The sequence below is a fragment of the Labrus mixtus genome, chromosome 5 (assembly GCF_963584025.1).
Source record: "Labrus mixtus chromosome 5, fLabMix1.1, whole genome shotgun sequence".
Taxonomy (NCBI): domain Eukaryota; kingdom Metazoa; phylum Chordata; class Actinopteri; order Labriformes; family Labridae; genus Labrus; species Labrus mixtus.
This window is the reverse complement of record NC_083616.1, coordinates 12,223,353-12,244,608: the sequence shown is the minus strand read 5'-3', so window position 1 is coordinate 12,244,608 and position 21,256 is coordinate 12,223,353. Positions and strand designations below refer to the sequence as shown.

At 38.9% G+C, this 21,256-nt stretch overlaps 2 protein-coding genes across 2 annotated transcripts; one reads left to right on the top strand and one right to left on the bottom strand.

The window, feature by feature from the left end:
* Positions 1-211: 211 nt before the first annotated feature.
* On the bottom strand, positions 212-15,244 carry abhd17b (abhydrolase domain containing 17B, depalmitoylase). The gene is made up of 4 exons (XM_061037891.1): positions 14,744-15,244; positions 12,517-12,993; positions 3,114-3,293; positions 212-2,696 (listed from the first exon to the last, which is right to left on the bottom strand). Exons 2-4 carry the CDS (start codon positions 12,981-12,983, stop codon positions 2,477-2,479), a joined length of 867 nt encoding a protein of 288 aa, XP_060893874.1. The 5' UTR covers positions 12,984-12,993; positions 14,744-15,244; the 3' UTR covers positions 212-2,476.
* A 390-nt stretch (positions 15,245-15,634) lies between these two features.
* Positions 15,635-18,635, top strand: c5h9orf85 (chromosome 5 C9orf85 homolog). The gene is made up of 4 exons (XM_061037890.1): positions 15,635-15,821; positions 15,959-16,065; positions 16,618-16,731; positions 18,009-18,635. Exons 1-4 carry the CDS (start codon positions 15,720-15,722, stop codon positions 18,259-18,261), a joined length of 576 nt encoding a protein of 191 aa, XP_060893873.1. The 5' UTR covers positions 15,635-15,719; the 3' UTR covers positions 18,262-18,635.
* The last annotated feature ends 2,621 nt before the right edge of the window (positions 18,636-21,256 follow it).

Here is a 21,256-nt window from a genome sequence, read left to right as displayed (position 1 = left end):
TCACACTATATTATCACCCTCTGAATCATGAAGGAGTTTCTTTTTCTTGTGGGGGGGGGGGGGGGGGGGGGATGTTTGCCTTTATTGGATAGGACAGCTGAGGAGAGACAGGAGATGTTGGGAGGAGAGAGTGGGGATAACATGAATGTCATTAAATAACACCCTTGATGAGAGTCTTGAAGTGTCTCAAACAGTTCAATCACAAATTGAGTTGATATTCTCAGATAGTTTTATTTTCTCTATCCATGTTAGAATTACTATATTAATATTGTTATTACATTTAGATATCTAAAACGAAATATGCTATACAAAATAAGTCAAATCAGAGATGACATTAGTCATAGTGACTTGTTACAAAGTCCACCTGAAAAGCCTAAATGTCGGCCTAACATAGTCTGATAGTGGTCTATCAAGAGAAGTAAAAAGATCTACAGTTGACAGATTGTAACAAAATAGAAATAAAAATGACATGTCCAGTACAAATATTTTTTACAAAGTGAAAATGAAAGAAATAACCACCGTCTTTGTAAGACATGAGTTGTGAAAAAAAAAAGTGTTTTCATTACATCAGACCACCACCTCACAAACAAGTTACCAATCCTGCTCTGGATTTGAACTTCCATTCAACCTGCAAGTAATCAGACCTGAGGGTTTACAATAGCACCCATAGGCTCATTGGTTCATTACCAACAGTATTTGACCCCTTTTGTTAAAACAGGCTCAAGAGTAATGCAGGTATTAAACATACCTATAAGAAAATGATTCATTGAGATTTATTTTGTATTTCTGGAGCTGTTACACGGGCCATAGATCAATCAGCCTTAAGTGGCATGCAGTAGCACTTTGACATTTACTTCTCAGTGCCTTGAAGGAGTCACAGGCAGGCTTCTTTTTATTTTATTTTATTTCTTTGCTTTGTCTAACCCATCATTAAAGATCAAACAATGAATCCAGAAATACCATGCAGACAAAAAATAAGGTTAAGACAAAAACAGAAACGTCTGTTCATGATGGATGACTCCTTTAACGCTGAGCCACGTGACAACCCATTGTCACGGCTCAATTCATTTGAGTGTAACCAAGGTTACAGTCAATTCATTTTTCATCTTAAATGCACTGAAATCAATGCTTCTAAATAACTTACAACATATTTTTTTTGTTTCTGTCTACCTGAACTGGAAACAATCGACAACAGCCATGTTCATAAAATCAGTCCTGATGGGTGTAAGTGGTTTAAGACTTCATCAGAGCACAGAGCATTGGCTGCTGTCACAGTAGTTCAAATTTGTATCATAAAAAAGATACATCTGATTTAGGTACACAAATGAGATCCATAATAATAACTACATACATTATTGGACTTAATATCTTCAAAGCTGAAGACAAATAAACTATAGTCAAGACTTGGTTTGGAATAGGTCATATATTGATAAGGTTACTTGTTATTTTTAAAGAAGTTCCTGCATTTAATTTTCTTAAAGTTAAATGCAAAACATCAATTTCACTGACTAAACGTAATGAAAGGGAATACACACTTAGAGGTAAGCTTCAATGCTAGTTGTGGAAATGTGATGAAATACTCACACTTCATTGGTCAATGATGTACAGCTCCAGTCTTTGAAGTGGCTGCACGAGCTGCTGACTGAGCTCCATATTAATCTTGTAGATTTTAACATCTTGTTACATTGTTATGTTTCATTACTAAACAGATAAGTGGAGACCCCTAACAGAGCTTTGGAGAAGTTTGTAGATGTTTTTTTTCCACAAAGTACAAATATCTTTGTGTGTGTTCGTCTCTGCATTATTATACTAAACATTTGGCAACACTGGCACAGCTAGATAACATGTCAGTTCGTCTTCAGTGACAGCTGAAACGTGCAAATATCATGAATAACGTAAAAAATATAATGAACAGTACTCTGAAAAAAAAAGAAGTAATCATGGTGAGTGCAGTGTGTGTAGGATCAAAACGACTCCAAAGTCAGCTGGAGTTCAGTTGAAATCTGGTCCAGTCCAGTTTGTAGAGAGGCAGTTCACCAGACCCATAGAAGCCTCGGAGGACTCTAAAGAACCGTGGACCATGTTATCTTAAAAGGCAGCAAAAATATGACACACAGGCACTCTCACAAACTGTCTTGTACACGTGGTATGTCGTCTAAGCACATGCCTATTTCTCTTTCATTCACACATATTTTTTTAAGATGTGCAATTTTCAACATGATAAAAAGGAAAACTATAAGCAAAAACCATGGGCAGTTGTAGGTTCAAAGCTGCATCGTGTGGAGCAGAGGTCCTTCAAGGGGGAGAGGTTTCTCGATAAGGAGCGAAGACTGCCACCAAAACTCACAACTTGACTGACAAACAACCACCTTAACCTGCTTCACGTCACAAAGAAAAAGGTCAAATTTGCACCCCTTTTCCAACATCAAATCCTCACAAACATTCTTTCCCTCTCCGCCCTTTTCTGACAGCTTTTCTACAAGTTGACCAGCTCATGTGCAACAAACTGTTTGAGTCTCTCCAGGTACTGTCCGTAGAGTTCCACGTCGTTGTGTCCAGCCCCCTCCACCCAGAGCGGCTCCACAGGGCGTTGACAGCGTTCATAAAGCGCCAGGCCGTGAGAGAAGTCGATGACCTCGTCCTCCGTACCGTGGATCACCAGCACTGGAGACGTTACCTTTGAAATCTTGTCGATGCTTTGGTTCAAGAAGGAGACAAATAATCAAAATGAGAAAACATATATACAAAATAACATTGGATGTTAAAAATTCACCAAGATAATTAAAGCAGAGCTAATTCACAAACTGCCCACCAGAGGGAGCTGTTGAGAATTTTTCCTGGATTGTTTTGACACAGCTATATTTATAAATCCATTTAAAGCTTTAAATCTTGTGTTTGTGTGTGTGTGTGTGTGTGTGTGTGTGTGTGTGTGTGTGTGTGTGTGTGTGTGTGTGTGTGTGTTTGTTTTTTTTGCTGGTACAAATTCATTCACACCCTCCCTTGTTTTGAAATAAACATAATGTTATTCGGATAAATTGTGCAGGGAGTCTTTCTGTGTATTCTCTAATAGGCCTGTCTTTCTCATGTACCATCTGTCCATACAGGGGACTCACTTTGGGAAGGCGTCAAAGCAGTAGGTCTTCTTGGTGTCAGGGAAGGCCACCCTCATGCCAGAGGTAAGCGGGGAGTGGAGGATGACGGCAGCGCTCTCATAGCGAGAGGCCAGATCCACTGAAGGCACGGTGCCAATGCTCTGACCATACACGATCACATTTTCTGGCCTTATGCCGTACCTGCAAGATGAACACAAAATATCTGAAAATCACACGTTCGCTGTCTGATGGTGAACAGGATTTGTACACTACTAGCAGCCAGATGCATTGTGGTAAATTGTTTTTGCTCTGCCAGACACTGGCTGGCTTCCAACTAGGCCTTCTTTTAATTAGAAAAAGCAGCTTGGCTGGCAAAAGAAAAAAAAAGCAAATCTTGCGTATTTTGAATACTCTAATTAGTGTAAAAAGTGTCTTTTAAATGTCTTCAAGTTAAAGGGGTAGCTTGATATAATCCTGAATCTTCTAGTTATATCTGCTTTTAGTCATCACATAGTAAGTTCTCTCACACAGCCAATTAGTCTGCCATCATTCTCTCATTCCCCCCACATGCTGCTTCATAAGCAAACACACACCTGTGAGCTAACAGAGACTTACTCACACTCACTTATCGGCTGAAACGTCATGCCACAGTGACTCAGTGATTACCTGGCCTCCTAAAACAAGCACACAAAGATGGGAAGCAGCGAAGGTTCACTGGTTTTCTGCAGCTTTTCATAGCAGTAAAACACAGAGGACCACCACTGGAGACTCGTGATTCAGAGCTCAAGAGGGAGAATTAGAGCAAGTCAAGCAAAAAGAGAGCAAAAGAGACACTGATACTGGATCAAGGGTGAGGGAGAGACTGGGAATGAAAGCGAAGACATTCCTCAGCTTATTATTTCGAACGTGACCCAGTCTGGAGAGCGAGCAGTCAGCTGACAACCTGAAACCTAGTGGAGAACACAGCATCACTGTCTGTACTGCTGAAGAAAGCCAAGCAGTACTTGTCGGTTATGAAAACTGGGAGCACTAATATCACAGGCTTAACATTTCAGCCTCTGCCACTCCACTCCTTAAATACACAATACACAGACTCTAAAGCCTGACAACACTCTGGGCTGCTGTAATGAATAATTATAATGAGAAAGTCCACACGCACATGTCTAGCACAACCTTTACTAAAGAGACTGACTGCAGTAATGAGGACTCACTGCTCTAAAAGGCCAAAAGACGTGAGTTAAGTGCAGACAGAACTGGAAATGTACATATAGTATATTAGCAGAACTATAGGACCTGTTTTCTGCTGGTGTGTCAGCTGGCCTCCTCAGAGTATAAATAGTGGTGGAAATATTGGCAAGCATGTGAAAGAACCACTGCAAATTGTTATGTGATGTTTAACAGTAACTCTCAACCTCAAGGCTGGTGGACCATGAGATTTACAAATCATGGATTATTGGACACAATGTTGCTGGGATGAAAATAATAGCACGAGGAGGACAAAATCAGAAACGACATACAAAGTGTCTGATAAAAAGGACTAAAAGCCACAACAAGATTAACCGTAAAAAGCTTTGTTTTATCATAAATTCATAAATGCCATCTTGCTGTCATGTTCAGTCGATCTAAGCAATTTGTCATCAGAATGAAAAAAAAATAAAAAATATAATTTAGGGACTGAAAATCCACATGGCTAGTTTTAGAAAGTCTGTTTCTCTGAACCTCAAATGCCTCAAGGGTTTTGACGGTTAAATCATGAAAAGTCTACAGGGTTTTGAGTGCAACATCCATGTCAGCATTGAAAAATTCAGGCATGTTGTTACAATACTTAAAATAACTAAAGAGAAGTAGACATGTAATAAAAAGTCAATTTTGAAATCCGATTAAAAAGCTAACAGAGATGACTACCACTGTGGATTAAAGGATATTAACCCCCTCCTAGGAGATGCAGGGTAATCACTAGGCATCAGGAGGTTGTTCAGTTGCATACTTCACATACTCATAATGTGCACAGACAGCATTTATCCAGAAAAAACCTTCTAATGGTTTACTGTTTTGAATCATTTTATCACATCAACTTAATTATACTCTTATCATATCTCCTCAATGTTCTTTGGTATATCAGGCCACAAACTCCGGGCCAATCACAAGACACTGAGCACATAGATGTCACTACAATGTACAGCCTGTGCTTATGAGGAGTCAAACAAGAAGGTAAATTGAAACCATTTGACAGCTTAGTCATAGGGATACATGACAGTAAACACAGCAAGGCGTTTCATGGACTTAGCTCGACATGCTCCGCTGACATCTTTACACCAACACTGTGCGAGCTCAGAGTTTTGCTCAAGGACACACATTGAAACACAATGAATAATTCATATCCTGAACCTGTGACCTTTCACTGGGTACAAGGTCATGCTAGCTGCTCACCCTGCCTGCTGTTTTGGCTCTGTAAAGATGGGATGCTTTTGCTCACACATTCAGGATCAAACATGCAAAGAAGAGCACAAATGTAGTGCAGATCTGCAGCTGCACTCATGTTTAAACATCAACACGACAGTCTAAATACAACCCGGATCTGACCCCCCGGACCAGCTAACACTAGCCTACAATTTACTCCATTTTATTTCAGCTCAAATAGACCTAACCAAGCCCATAGCCAGCCATGCTCCATGGTTACACCCCTGCCCCAAACCTTCATCAATTTGGCCTCCTGACACAAATTCAATCTATTATGCATCACATCCTCCCTCGTTCCCTTGTTCTGTCTCCCACTCCCTCTTGGCTGCCCACGTCTTGCTCCCTGAAGAGTAAAACTATTCTCAGCCCATATTACTCACAATGACTAATAGATATTTTAGGACATCCTGAACATATGTGCAGGCATTTTTAACAGATTAGTGCACCATCTGTAGTACAGCAGGGGGATTCACCAGTGAAGGGCTTCAATGATCTGATATTATATGTAGCAGATTTTTACTTGATTCCTTTGATTTTAAACTGGATCATTCAAGTTAACCATAACAATTAAATACAATGTTGACATCTTTATTGGCTCAACATGTTTTAAAAAGTCAGAAAGACTATTTAAAATATCAAAGAAAAATAAGTAGCACGTAGCCCTGTTCCTGTTGCTCTGGGTTAAAGACAGTCAGGTGAGCACACCAAACAAACCTGGTTTAACACACATCAGCCTTTGTCTGATGGATAATAGAAATAAACAAGGCAAAGACATGACGGGGTCGCCTCTGTGTTCACGTTTGTGAGAATTTCTCCCCACCACAAAAAAAACGACTGGACAGACATATTGCGTTTCCATACCGATCAATAAAGCCTATTGACCAGGGAGTGAATTTTCCCTGTTTGTTTTTATTGCCCAATGTGCGGAAAGACCTTGGTCTGAAAGCTCATTGGAAATCAGTTGCTAGGCTACGGCTCAATATTAGACTAGCAGGATTGACTGCTGGCCCGCCTCCATCTCAGAGGGAAAATAAAATGTTACAGTGGCATTTCGTAAAACACACACATTCGCACAAAGAGAAAGAGACACACACACACACACACACACACACACACACACACACAGGTGCAAAGAGAGCACTGGGGCAGATGGCTTTGGTCAGCTTGGACACCATCACTGAATTTTTTACCTCAAAATGATTTTATTCTCATTGGGAAAAATAAAATAGTTCATCAAACACCTTATGCAATCTTTTCTATAATAATGGAGGCTGTGTGTGTGTGTGTGTAACCCTGGTGACTCATCATTACTTAATCAGCTGGCTCACTCCCTGCTCAGGTAAAGGGAGTGGCTCATCGACTGTGGATACACAAGAAAACACAGGAACAGTGTGTGTGTGTGCGTCATGTGCCTGCCATTGCAGTTGTGGTTAGACTGTTAGCAAAGTGTGACAGGTGGCTACCCTCTGTCATATGACTGTAGAACAAAAGCAGCGCACGCAAGTGTGTCAACACTCAAGAGAAAGTGTATTTGTAGACAACTGGATCACAAGCAGCTGACACAGAAAACTAAAACCAGCTGAAAGTGATGGGATGTGCTGTGTTCAAAATGTCAAATAGTCAAAAAACAAAACAAGAACTGACACAAGGAGAAGAGTAAGAGACACCAGAGCCGCTCTCTTCTTCAGGCTTTGCGTCTGATCCAACATGAGAGACATGCACGAGGGATTGTACGGAGCCGACTTAAGGCAGACCATGCAGAGAGGGCACTTTGATGTGATAAACACAATCTACTTGATTCATGTTCAGAAGGGTCAAAAGGCTGGGATGTACCCTCCTTCTGTCACACAGAAAGTCAATTATGAATCCGGCACTGCCCTCAAACCATCAGATACAGACAGCTGAGCTAAAAAGGAAGCCCAAATGGGGCCTTTGAGATTTGAAGACTGTACAACGAATACGTTAGCTTCATTCAAAATTGTACACAAGACTTCCATGCTATTATCTGATAGTCCCACAGTTTCATTAGCAAGTAATTAATCCTGAATGAATGAGAACAAACCTTTAAATCATCTGTCATCATTTAATTCTCTTTGTGAAAGAAACTTGCAGCACAGGATTTATAGAAAACTAAAGTGCCTGTTGAATTGATATGATGCCAACAGATCGAAGGCCAGAATATAAAACAAGAATAAAGGATGATGCATGGCAAAATAAGTCGCATATATTGACAATCCTGACATCCTATTTAGGACATAATATTACTGTCTTTTTATCAATGCTGTTGCTGTGAGAAGTTTTTTTCTTGTTTGTTTTAACCAAAAAGGATTGATTTCTTCAACTGTACGCTTAAAGGGATACTTCACCCGTTGAAACATGAATCTGTATTGACATTGGGTCATATATTTAGTAGAAATGTGAAATAAATTCTGAAGTTGGTGCCTTCTTGGCCGAGAAAAGGCAGAAAGTGTCTTTTTGGCTCATGTTGATGAAAGACACAGATACTACCAGGTTTCTAATGATACAAAGCTTAATGCAAATGGGTGAAGTATCCCTTTAAGCTTGAAGCCTTATCCATCCTTACTCTCTTCTTGTCGAATGATATCTGTGATCGTCTTAACACATACAAATGAAGAAACATTCCTAATTCTTCCATTCAGACATGTTTTTGTTCTTTATCTGTCTGTGACTTGCAACTTGGCTTTTAAGAGCGTTATTATGTTTGTTGACTTGGCATTGGACATACTTTTTACAAATGAGTTTTCAGGTTACATTATGAGAGACAATATACAGTATATTTTCTTCATATTTACCAAAACTATTTCTACATTTAATGTCTAGATAGAGTTTTTTCACATGGGTGAGTTAGCAAAATAAAAAGTGTTAAGTCATGTCCTGCATCACTTCCCTTAGGCCTACCTTATGTTACATTCACACACTTTTCTCAGTCACAAACTAAAACTCTACAAACCATAAATTGCCTCATTATGTCTCTGCAGCTTTTACTGAAAGGTAACCTATCATGTTTAAATGTGAGGATAATAACTAGAGACATACAATGCAAAAACTGTGTGAATGCTTAATGAGCGATGCAGGGAGAGAGCAACAGTCATCTAACCCTTTTCAATGCACCGATGAACTGTAAGGGACTGTAAACCATGAGATCACAAAGCACGGGACATACAGAATGTACACAAGACTTAGTAAATTATCAAATTATGCCACTGTCCCTGAAAGCCTCTCATCTGATCTCACAGGGGTTTCATGGCGGGTTAACCTATAAAGTGATACAGAGTCCTTGTTATCGCAGGAAGGGTTAAAACCTGCTTTAACAAACAGCTGATTAACAACATTGACAGAGACAGTTAGTCAGCTAAAACTATAACAACCCCGGAGGCATCAGTAACACTAGCAGGCGGATAGCCAATCTGGATGAGTAGTAAAATTTTATTTGGCCTTAGGCAAATGAGGCAGTGACCATGTGGATTTAGACTCGGATGTCTGAGGATAGAACAAGCTTATTCAATTTATCGGACAATATTTTGCTAGTCGGAAGGGGTTATTTGCACAAAGTATTCATTGTAGATAAAAATAGGTACAGAAGGAGGGACTCCTTCCACTCATTTGCAATTTAGTGAAGTAACAGTGTGAGTTACTTTGCTCATAAACTAATAGAAAGTAGGTGCGTTGCACTGCAATAATATGACACCATTGAAATGATGACTCAATGTGATGCACGTGGACAGTGAGGAAAGTGCCGGAGCCACAGTGTTCAAGAAATAGAACAGGAAGTTAAGCCATCAGGTCATGTAATTTTTTAAGACTTTTATTACTAAGCTGCCGTCTTACATAAAGAGCAGTAGGGTTTCTTTCAGTTCGTGTGAAGGAATGCTGTTATACGCCGCCTGCCCCAGACACATTTCACCAAGCGTAATTTGATATGGTTTGGAGCGTGTGTTCTGCTTCGATCAGATTAAAGGAACTTTCAAAGCTAATTTTCTGCGTCAGCCACGACTGTGTGTGGGAGCAGGAGATTCCTTTGTGTACCGACAAATATGAGCAAGTAGGATAGAAACAAAAAATGAACATGAAAACAAAAACACACACCAGCTGACAGTCCCTGTGTCTTTCAAGTAGTGTGTCACTGTGTTTAGAAAGACAAAATAAAAGGTTGTGTTTTTGTTCATAAGGCATTTCTTGTGCTTATTTTCCTTTCTGTCACATTCAACACTGTAAAAGAAACATTGGTGAATCAGTTTCTATTCATACCGATAAAGTGTGCTGAATTGAAAACACAAGTGGCAGAAAGGTTTCAACTTGTCTGACCACCAGAAAAGCAGGTTCTTATTCACAGCAGCCTATTTCCTTTATGATCAGGAGTTTCCTGTTTAACTAGCCAGCTTCCTTTTTTAAGGGTTCTTATATTGACTCATGACAGCTAAGGATGCTCTTGCAGATGTGTGAAATGTAAAATGAGTGTTTTGGAGAGATGAACAGGAAAAGTCAGTAGCTAGGAAATAGAAACATTTAATGCCAGTGGCTCTAACAGCATCATCCATCAGCACTTTTAAATCTCTGCAGTGCCAACAGCGTCATTTACCGCAGAAAGAAGTACATCCACCCACATCAGCATTGATATAGGAGGGGTTCTCCGCACCAGAAGCCTACTTTTTAGTCTTGCTGTGTCTCTATTCAACCGTCTCAGTTTTCCTGAGCCAGAGTCCTCTCTCTCCTCTTTGAGTCATTTGTTTGTCTTCCAGCAGGAAGTATACAAAAAATGCACAAATATGATGGACACATTATTTCACTCACACACAAACACTGGCCTCCTGCACATCCTGTTTGTCTGTTAGAGGACGTGAGTGGTTAAGTATTCTTTGGTTCACACAGACATGTGCCTAGTACTCCAAATCATTGTCATTATGCAGTCTGTTTACCCTATACTTGACAAAATGGATTAATTGTCTAAAGAATATTTGTGAAAATTGTTAATAACACAACTTACCAAAACCTAAAATGACATCTTAATATCCTTGTGATTGAAGGTTAAGATTGACTTGTTTTTCACTTTGTATTCATGTGCTGCTTATTCTTGAGTATTCAGGGTCCATTTGGAAGATTAATTGTGCAATTACTCAGACACAGACATTATGCATTCGCAAAATGTATTATCTACATGGGGGGTAAGAGAAGTGAAGTGTTGACAGATGTTTTATGGTGGGTAAGTATGCACTTATAGAAGCGCAACAATGATTTAAGAATGGCGGAAAGTTTTGAAGACGAACAAATGAACCAATCAGGAATCATCAGCTTCTGTGCAATTTTGCATCGATGCTGTGTATTAGGGAAAAAAAAGCTCTTTGGCACCATTCTTACTTCGTCTGCCGTGAACTCAGACGGTAGAAAAGTGTCCCCATGTCAATTGTTTTCATTTTGAGGTTCAAAATAGTCTGTGCTCTCGACACTTGTCGTCTCCAACGAAATGCTGTGTAAATATGAGGCAAACATGTTTTCTACAAGAAAGCATGATTAAAAAAAGTACATCTCTGGCCCTAACTGTTTCAATCTATACATGTTTATGTTGTGTATCTGATGGAAACAGTACAGTGTACAGATGTCGCCTCGCTCTTCCATTTCTATAAAGAGATTATAGCAATGGTGTGGGAAAAAAGACAAAAGACGGCAGTGATGAGAGGGATAAAATGGAAGGTAGAAAGTAAGGGACATGGACTTCAGCAGATGGTCTAATTTGGGGGAGGGGACTCATTTAATTCATGTAATTTCAAGTAACAGATGTAAATCTGCTTATAAAGATAAAATATGGTAATTTCAACAGTAAATCCCTGTGGACCATCTGCAGTGTAAACATGAGACAGGGGTTCCTTACTTGTTCTATTAACATCACAAAGCTGTGACAAATATTCCTGCAGATTAGCAACTAGAAGCACTAAATAATTAAGTTTGACTCTTCAAACAGTTGAAGTTGAGCATTAGCCAATAAGTATCAGCCTTTGCATAGCCTGTAGAGCAAAAAGATGCTGCAGCACACCCACTCACACCTACATACAGTATGTTGGCTGACCAGCAGAAAAATACACCTCTTATTATTGCTTACAAGAACATACACATAACATTTCCACCCCAATCTTCCTCATCCCCACTCATGATGTTATCAGAGCCAATCTCATCAAGACTACACCCACCCAGCTCCTTCTGGACACATTTTACATCTTCACTTCTAACTTCAAACTCACACACTTGCTATTTGTTGGTACCAATCAATATCAGTCCAGTTTCCTCAGATTCAAATTTATATCAGCTCTTATTGCAGAAGTCTCCGTTTACAAACCTCCTGTGAGCTGTAAACATTGAGTTCACAAGAACCGAGAAAGGTTGCCTTTGTTGTTATTCACAACGTCATCTCTCCCAACGATTGCATAGCTGTCGAAAAGAACGATATAAATCTAGAGTTGCCATTAATGCTAGCTTTTCCTCTTTGTTAACACAGCTAGTAGCTTTGTTTGTGTCTTGCAACACATAGAGGAAGAATTGCAAGAATCAGTAAGGCTGAAACGGTTTCTACAATCTGTGTTATGTCACGAAATCCTTAAGATCTGGGTTGTGAGAACATTTTCTGCATTCCAAGTTAACCATGCAATAAACATTTTAAGTGTTTATCCACTTTGATCCCCCTTTTAAAAGTTGAGGGGCTTAACTCGTCATTCGCCCAGTGTTTGTCAAGCCTTATCTACGTTGCAATTTTGGCTTAAATGTACAGCTGGTATTCATGCTGTCAGTATTTAGAATGTTCTAGTAAACCTAGAAAAGGAAAACTCTAAAGTTTAGGGTCTGTCTGCATCACCAGTGTGTTCATCACTTAAAACCTATTACTGAATCAATTCTCTGCAGGCTGCTCCAACAACAGAGTACGCGTTCTCTCTCATTCATCATCATTCCTCCTTACCGTGAGCGTAGCGCCTGCCAGGCAGCGTCCACATCAGCGTACAGATTCTTCTCTGAGGGTTTCCCAGAACTGGCCCCGTAACCCGAGTAGTCATAGGAGAAGACGTTGCAGTTTATCCTTGAACCCAGACCGATGTAGAAGCTGCTCATCTGACCTAAGTCCACTGCGTTTCCATGGGAGAATAATAGAGTGTAGCGGGCGCTGGGCGAGCAGCGGACAAACATGCAGGCAATGCGGTTCCCTCTTGAGGTGCGTGTCATGAAGCACTCGATGGCGTCCTTCTCACGCGACGAGTATTGCCAGTCTGCCCGTTCTGAGAGGTGCAGAGTCCACCGGCTGCCACTATCGTCACTCATGAGGCTGTATGTGGGCTCTGGGGGCAGGAAGGCCAGCTTGGAGGCAATCTTGCTGGGGCACGGTGGACAGCAGAACAGGCAACATAGCTCGCTTAAGGATAAGTGATTCATCCTAAAAACCCTGTAACAGGGAAAATGAAGATGGTTAACTTAAAATAATACATTCCATCAAAATAAAACTCCAAGAACTGCATTTTAAAACCTAAGAATAAGAGAGAGAACAGATATTAGACCCTCTGCAAACAAGAGCTCACATTGATCACATGAAACACACAGCAAGAGCAAACTCATGCCTATGAACTCTTGAATGACGTTCTTACCATGAATGTGAGCACTTGTCTCTTTTTTAAGTGGAATGCATTGCAACCAGGGGCTAAAGCCAGGCTGCTGTCCTTTTTTTAAAAACACCACCAATTCCCCTCTCACGAGTATATGGTTTGCTTCAGCCAGTATTATTAAAAAAAAGGACATAGCCCTGACCCTGTTTGGCTCCACATCCTCTCAGGTAGTATTGACTTTAAAGGCTTTCTTGTTTCTCTCTGCACCTGGATCTCCACCTAAGGCAACCTTTTCCCAGGCGCTTTTGAATTGCAGTGGCCTGCACCAAAGATGGGGGGATTTGTAACTTGACTCCAACTTGAAGGTTTTTGGTTTGTATTTCTAATTAATTTGTGCAATTGAATCCTGAAGCAAATAAGCAATGTAGCCAGTAAGTTACAACTAACACATGACTACATATTGCTGCCTTGTTCATGCACTTTCCTATGTGATATATATATATATATATATTCATTTATTGATGTATAGTTTTAACATCAATTATCAACGGCTGATTCGAGTTTTGGAGTTATAGTCTGGGTCTCACATGCGAAAGAGCTTGTAATCTCAATGTGACCTCCAGGTTAAACAAAGGTTATATCTAATTGTAGTTCTCTAACAGTCTGTGACAGCTTTTTCTCCCCTCCAGGATACACCTGCATGTTGCTCATTTATTTCATTGCAGCCTCTGCAAGCTATGTGGGTCTAAGAGCAGAAAAAAGCATCCAACCAGAATAATGCTGGGGTTTTTTTTAAACAGTGCCATTGTCCCTGTAAAAATATGCAATGATGCAGATCTCCTATTTGACCCATAAAGCTTTGAGAACGAAGCTACAGATATGCAGTAAATCCTGGGAGCCCTTAGCAGATATACAGATGTTTTCATTCTTTTACAAGTGTACACATATTGAGAAATGAGTCACATAAATCCCTACTTAGGGATTTCCTTTTTTTCTACATCATTATTCTTACTAGTGTTTATCAGCAGTATTGTATTGTTTGTATGATCACTGACCTTATTGAATTTACATAAGAATATTGTCTAACAAGCTGCTGAAGGTGGCATAAACACATATTAAAGCAGGACATCACTTGTGGCATCTTGATAACACACAGGTGACTTCAATTCTACTTAATTACCTGCGTGCAGCACACATCAACAAATAGCTGGATAAGAGATGATTTCAGGCGAATAATCCATCAATCAATGCTACTTCTGCAAGATTATCTGACATATACAAGAAGATATATATACACACAACATACAAAGTGGAGACTATTTGCTTCCCATATTCCCCAAAATAGTCCATAATCTCCAGCCATGGAGACAGAATGGAGCCTCGCAGCGATTTACTGTAAAATGGTGGTGGAGGCAGCAGCAATGTGTTCAACGAGATTAAAGCGATTCCTGGCTGGCTTGTGGATATTTAATATCCACTGATTGGACACAATTTACTCCAAATTGTGATGCGTTAATTAGCTGGCAACACTGTATATCCATTTGTTCGTCGGTTCCTTATTAAGGCGTAGCAGAAATATCATCGCAACATTACCTGGACGGTGGTTTGTTTTGTTTTTCTTCCTATTTTGAGGCGATAGTATTGGCCAACCTCGCCGTAGTCAGAGGGGTTTTCTTCGACAAGCTAACTACTATATCTTCTTCTGAACGCCGGGTGATTGACAAGGTTATCCTTGTCCAGATTATCCTCTGTTTAGCGTCTTGTCACCTAAAGAGTGTATATCCCTTTGGCACCACAGTTGTGAGTTGTCGTCCTCCCGGGTCCAGTCCAGACAGCCACCGACACTGTTGTGTCTTTTTCCTCCGCTGGGATTTACCAACATATGGTCCTGAATAATAACGAGGTCGATTAATTCAACACATTCACGTGCAAACAGCTCGTCAGCGTCATGGGTGAATTCTACAAATGTCTAAAATAAAGTTACTTCGGGTCACTCCTCCGTAGTGGTTCGTTAGACAGTTTACAGCCGTATCACTTGCCTCCGAAACATCACCACTGTCGTTAAATCACTCTGCTTGTTTCCTCAGTTCGTAAGGAAGCAAAAAAAAATGTGATTGACAGCTTCATTGACCAATAGGAAAGCTGTTGATAAAAATGAGCCAACCAATCGTAAGGAAAGAGGGAATATTTGGGCTGGGAGCTGATGTTTTGATTGACGTGTGGAACAACTAATCGGTGGTTACTATGAACGATGAACTGTCCAATCAGCAGTGATTGCGGTACTTCAAATAGGTGACGTCATTGTCAGAAAATGTATTTTATTACGGGGTTTTTGTGTCATTTTTTTTTTAAGTCTTCGATATTTTAAATCTATACACATATTCTAAAAAAAATAATAATAATCTTGTAATTCATTTGATCAGAACTTGGAAAATTGAAGGGTATTGTTTTGACCTCATTTACGTCACATCGAATGCTCGTTCTTCTTCCGGGTTACATCTCTCCCCCTGGCGTGGTTTTTGGATGTGGGAACGCACATAGCATGTGTACATAAAATTGGTTTGATAAAATGAGTTCTCAGAAAGGTAATGTCTCCCGATCGCGCGGCCAGAAGCATCAAAACGCATCTGCTTTCAGAAACGACAAGTACGGAGCCAATATACAAGTGAAGGTTTGTGAACTTTGAAGTGTTAACCTGTTAAGTTAGCGAGCCTGTTTTGGATCTCAACTCAACTTTTCATTATGTTGTTATCGTTGATGATATTAACTTTCCTCCATGTATCTGTTTGTGTGATTTTTAAACTGTAGAAGGCAAACTCTAAGATCCACGATGGGCTCTGTCATCACTGTAAAGGTGTTCTTGAGTGGAAAGTGAAGTACAACAAGTACAAGTCACTGACACAGCCTCGGAAATGGTGAGCACCTCCTGCAAGCATTATTTCCACTTGAAGCAGTACACTGTCTGCACGACTGCACACATCTAACCTGCTCTTATCTGCAGGAAATCAACACAGCGTTATGCTTACTAGTTAATGTTTTTAAAGCAGCAAAACACATGGAAATTACACTATTGCTTCTTTTTCCCTGTTATTGCATCTGAAGTTATGAGGAAATTAATAAATACATTTTTTAATACACAGTTCAATTGTTTTGGCCTCTGCAGGCTACATTAAGGGAGTAAGGAATCTCAAATGCTCCCAGAATCAATGGCACAGTTTATTAAATTTATGATGCAAAACAAACAGCATTGGAGATTTGTTTTTTGGTTTGCTGGACTCACAGTCCATCTTTATCAGTTTAGATCTGGAATACAACGGTCCAACTCATATATAGGCTTTTCTTCTCATTTACATGTGCAGTAAAGTGTTGGGTGTGTATTATTATGTGATTTAATTGTGTTGGAACAAAAGACAAAGAGATGCATTTCAACTCATTTATTGGAGCTATTGCATGTTTACTTCTTTCAGCGTCAAGTGTTCCGAAAAGACTGTGAAGGATGCGTATCATGTCATTTGTAAGCCCTGCTCCCTTCAGCTGGAGATCTGCTGCAAGTGTGGAAAGAAAGAGGGTATCGTTATCCCGTGAGTAGTCTTTAATTAATAAGGTGTGTCAGTAGTATATAAGTGTGTTTGCTCGTCTGGGCAGAAATACAGCGAGCAGGCCAGGAATCCTTGAATTATTTTGGATTCCGACCTTAGCTTTGACAGTCATATCATCAATATTATCAGAAGAGCATTTTACCATTTAGAGAGAGAGAGAGAGAGAGAGAGAGAGAGAGAGAGAGAGAGAGAGAGAGAGAGAGAGAGAGAGAGAGAGAGAGAGAGAGAGAGAGAGAGAGAGAGAGAGAGAGAGAGAGAGAGAGAGAGAGAGAGAGAGAGAGAGAGAGAGAGAGAGAGAGAGAGAGAGAGAGTGTGTGTGTGAGATAGCATTTGTGGTTATTGATGTTTGCTTTGTGGTGTGTATGACCTTATCGATTTGATTTCTGTATCTTATTCATTAGGGGTGGGAATCAGCAGAGGCCCCACGATACGATATTATCACAATACTTGAGTCATGATTCTTTATCATTGAGATTTTAAACATTTTACGATATGCTGAGAACTGTATTCAAAAAAAATTAAACTAAATCAAGAACTGTTTTGTCAAATAAGAAAAAAAACACATTCTTTTTATTTCTACACAATGGATATGAAGACCACAGACTGGCCAACACTGATAAAAGTAAAACCCTGTAAGAGCAAGTAGCAGAGAGAACTCCCATGATTCCTCGCTAGCCTCAACGTCATCTTTAGTAATTGTTTTGATTGAGAGCCCCCTGGCTGCAGATTTTACATAATGTGCATTTAACTGAACACGAACATGTATGGACGACTGGACAATTTCATTAATTTTTTAATAATGAAACTTGTTCAATTGTGCAATCCCTTCAACAAAAAATTGAAGAAAGCAATATACTAAAAATGTTGATACTTGGGGGCCATGAGACGATATAATATCACCACACAAAATATCACAATTCTATGCTCTATCGAATATCCCATAAAGTTGTGTTCTTCATGAAGCACATGCAGGCCATTTAAGGGCAAGTCTGCCATCTTGTGGACAATAAGAGTCATTACAACTCATTCTTTGACATCAATTAACTCTGACATAATTTTTTGCCTCATTTTTCAAATCTACATTTAATGCTCTTCACATATATTGAACATTATGAGATGTATTTCTTCACATTTATCAAATAATCCATTGCTTTGGTGACATCATGATATTCAAAACAAGTCTCAAAGGTTTTTCTTATGCTTAAAGAAGTAAACATCACACTGTAGCAGCTGATATATTCTTTTCTCTTACTATGTAGAATAAACTCACAAGAGGAAGGGAATGAAGATGAAGAAGAAGAAGATGGAGAGCAGAGAAAGAAAGGACGTGGACGAGGAAAGAAGAACATGGATGACTTGGACACTGATGATGACTTTGATGATGATGATGACTTAAGTGACTTTGGAGACAAGGATGAACGAGAGGATTCGGATAGCAACCCCGAGGCAAAGAAGACGCAGAAAAAGTCTGATGTGATCCCAGATGTATCTCGAGTCAAGATTAAAGACTAAAGACATTGAGCAGGTTTTCATTGTACTTAGACTTTTTATTCAACATTTACTTTTTTTTTAAAAAACATTGAGGTATGGGATGTGTTTGAACTTGGTGCTTGCTTCACATACAAACATGAAGCAGCAACAACAGTCATTCTTTTTTCAAAGTTTCAAGTGCCCAACCTTTCTTGATCTGTGACGTGGATCTGCGCCGTCAGTCCAATATCCGTCATTTAAATGATGTCAATATCAGACATGATAGAGATATTAGATCTGATCTGTAATAACAATAATACTTTAGTTATATAAACTCATTTATCTTGTTGGAGAAGTACATAAGAAGTTGAACCAATTCTAAAACTAAAAAGAAATAAAACTACAAGTGAATTCAGGATACACATTTTTTTTTTGCAGAGCTTTGTCTCTATTAGATGGGACAGGAAGTGTTGGGAGTAGAGCATTGGGGATGATATGCAGGGCCGAGGTCAAATTCAAACCCACAGCCGCTGCGATGAGCACTATAGCCTCTTTTTATGGGGCATGCGTCATAACAGCTGGGCCATTCGGTGCCTTGGGAATATTTAAAATGGATGCTGTTAGTTTTTAATTTCAAAAGTATTCTGCATTAACAAGGGCTGTATCATTTACTGTACATTCAAAAACCCTTTACAAACAATGCAAATTTTAAAATGATTTTTCCCAATACATGCCTTACAGTGTCATTGATGTTTTCTGGACACTAAGTTGTCAGCTGATCAAGAACACAGAGTTAAAATAAAACATCACACAAAAAGTAAGGACATTTGTGTTTGGTAGATTATTTCTTTGTTGTAACAATGCTTCCCTTTTTTTCCCTTTTTAAATGGTGCCAAATTTGTAAGGAACATGCATTTGTGTGATAAGCAGCAAAGCAGTTTACTTAAGAATAAGAATCTAAACATATAGCCTGTAGCCTACGTCACCATATTTAATTTAGGATATACATTTCTATCAGATTCATGTTGATGTAAGTCATGTCATATGTTAGATATAAATTTCTATCAGATTCACGTTGATCATCATCATCAGTTAATTCCAGCCTGTATGTAACAACCAAATTATAACAGTTGAAATTCTTAATAAGACACATTACTAAAGTTTTCTATACTGTTGTATCAAACAGGTACTCTGTTTGCCTGGATGCAGATTAGATATGTTTTAGAAGGTTTATGATCCCTTCTATTTAAAAGCCGTCTGAAAGAGAGGGGCTTTTCCAATCGTCCATCAGTCCCTTTGTTCTAGAAAGTAAACAAGATGCTAATCATCAGTCCGTGGGTCCTGCAGGAAAGTTTATAAAAGAAGTGGGTCTGCAAATATCAAACCAAATGACGACAAAATAATTTACCAAACACAAATTTCCTTACTTTTTGTGATGTGTTTAGTTGATCTCAATAAAAGAGCCCTGCAATTAAAGCTTAGTTTCATGAAGTTAGTGATGTTGTTTTGTGTATGGACTGTTGAGCAGAAGTGTTGATTAAGCCTTACTGACTGGGGTACTGTCCTGATACAAGACACAATTATCAGTAAAACAAACAATAGAAAATATTTTATCTTTTTTTTGCAGCTAAAAATATCAGAGATTTTACTCGAACGGTTTTAGGATGTTAAAATATAATACTCCAAATATTCAAATATGTTCAACTAGATATTTAAAAATTTAAATATTCATGAAAAGATTCCACCTTTTAAACTGAAAGCTCATACTGATTACAGCTTTTGACTCAGTTTTGTTCCAATTTCCCTGAAAATGGAAACTCTTATCAGACCTGTATCCCATTATAACCTACAAATTAGTTCTTTATACTTCTTCAGAGATTTTTATATTCAGAGCTTGTTCTTCTTTTTCCTGATGTTTGCAGCAGCTCTTCACACTTCCTGTAACTGAATAACCTGCAGTTACATTGAAAGAGAGTGTTGTCATTCATCATGAGGGCTTGATCATTTTAAAACTACTTCGAACCTTACTGCCTTGCTTCCTCATTTAGTATATGTGACAACATGGATTAGTCACTGAGCTCATGGGATGCCCATCTATTCGGGGTCTGATGTTTCTCTCGTGTTTTGTTCTGCTTAAACACCCATGACCTAAGATGAGCCAAATTTAAACGTTTTGTTTTACTTCCAAAGGGACGTGTATGTCTGTGCATCCCTTTGTATGTTTTTATAAAAGTTTTTTTTTTTTTAAAGGTTTGTACATATTGAACATGAAGACCTGTTTGCTGTCACTTGAAAGATGTCCCCCTTTGTGGTCTATCTTAAGTGTGAAACTATTTCTTTGCATCTTACTTCTCAAAATGTATTTAGAAGATTTCCTAGAACTCATGTTGAGGTCAGCATTGTGTTGAGTTGAGTTGAGTTTATAACAATTAATAATAATAATAATTATTATTATTATTATTATTATATTATTATTATATATCAGGTGGAGCTTTAAACGAACGATTATTATTATTATTATTATTATTATTATTATTAATAATAATAATAATAATAATAACAATTAACCAAATTTACCTCAAAAAGTAAGCCTACTCCATTTCAAGTGCAATCAGACCTAAGCTACTGTAAACTCGTGCCTTGATAATAATGTGACTGCATACCTTGAGGAGGATGTTATTTAATAGTTAAACCCTTGCCGTTAATACTCTTAATATAGGCTATTCGGGATGTGGGTAAGCAAGAGCACGGGGAAAACTTCTCCTTTTTCAATATCCATTTCGTGGCATAGCACAAAATACACTGACTGAACAATGACTTCTCTGATACATCACTTAAATTGCCTCCAAGCAATATCTATGGAACCATATTTATTTCAAATCTCGAGAGAGAGCAATCAATACCCAAGAGCACATTGTAATGCAGTTATTAATTGCCACGCACACAAAACTATGTGTCCACCCATATTCAACAACCTCGCAGCTGCTAGGGTGAAAAATGAATAAATAGGTGAGGGCAAAGAAATGTCTCTGTCTGC

Bases quoted from the DNA above. Each gene is read 5' to 3' on its own strand.
- abhd17b (XM_061037891.1), bottom strand. From the start codon at position 12,983: ATGAATCACTTATCCTTAAGCGAGCTATGTTGCCTGTTCTGCTGTCCA. The intron at 3,294-12,516 runs GTAAGGAGGAAT...TTCATCTTGCAG, and splicing joins TGGCAGGCGCTACGCTCACG to GTACGGCATAAGGCCAGAAA. The intron at 2,697-3,113 runs GTGAGTCCCCTG...CTTGAACCAAAG, and splicing joins TGCTTTGACGCCTTCCCAAA to CATCGACAAGATTTCAAAGG.
- c5h9orf85 (XM_061037890.1), top strand. From the start codon at position 15,720: ATGAGTTCTCAGAAAGGTAATGTCTCCCGATCGCGCGGCCAGAAGCAT. The intron at 16,066-16,617 runs GTGAGCACCTCC...TACTTCTTTCAG, and splicing joins CTGACACAGCCTCGGAAATG to CGTCAAGTGTTCCGAAAAGA. The intron at 16,732-18,008 runs GTGAGTAGTCTT...CTTACTATGTAG, and splicing joins AAAGAGGGTATCGTTATCCC to AATAAACTCACAAGAGGAAG.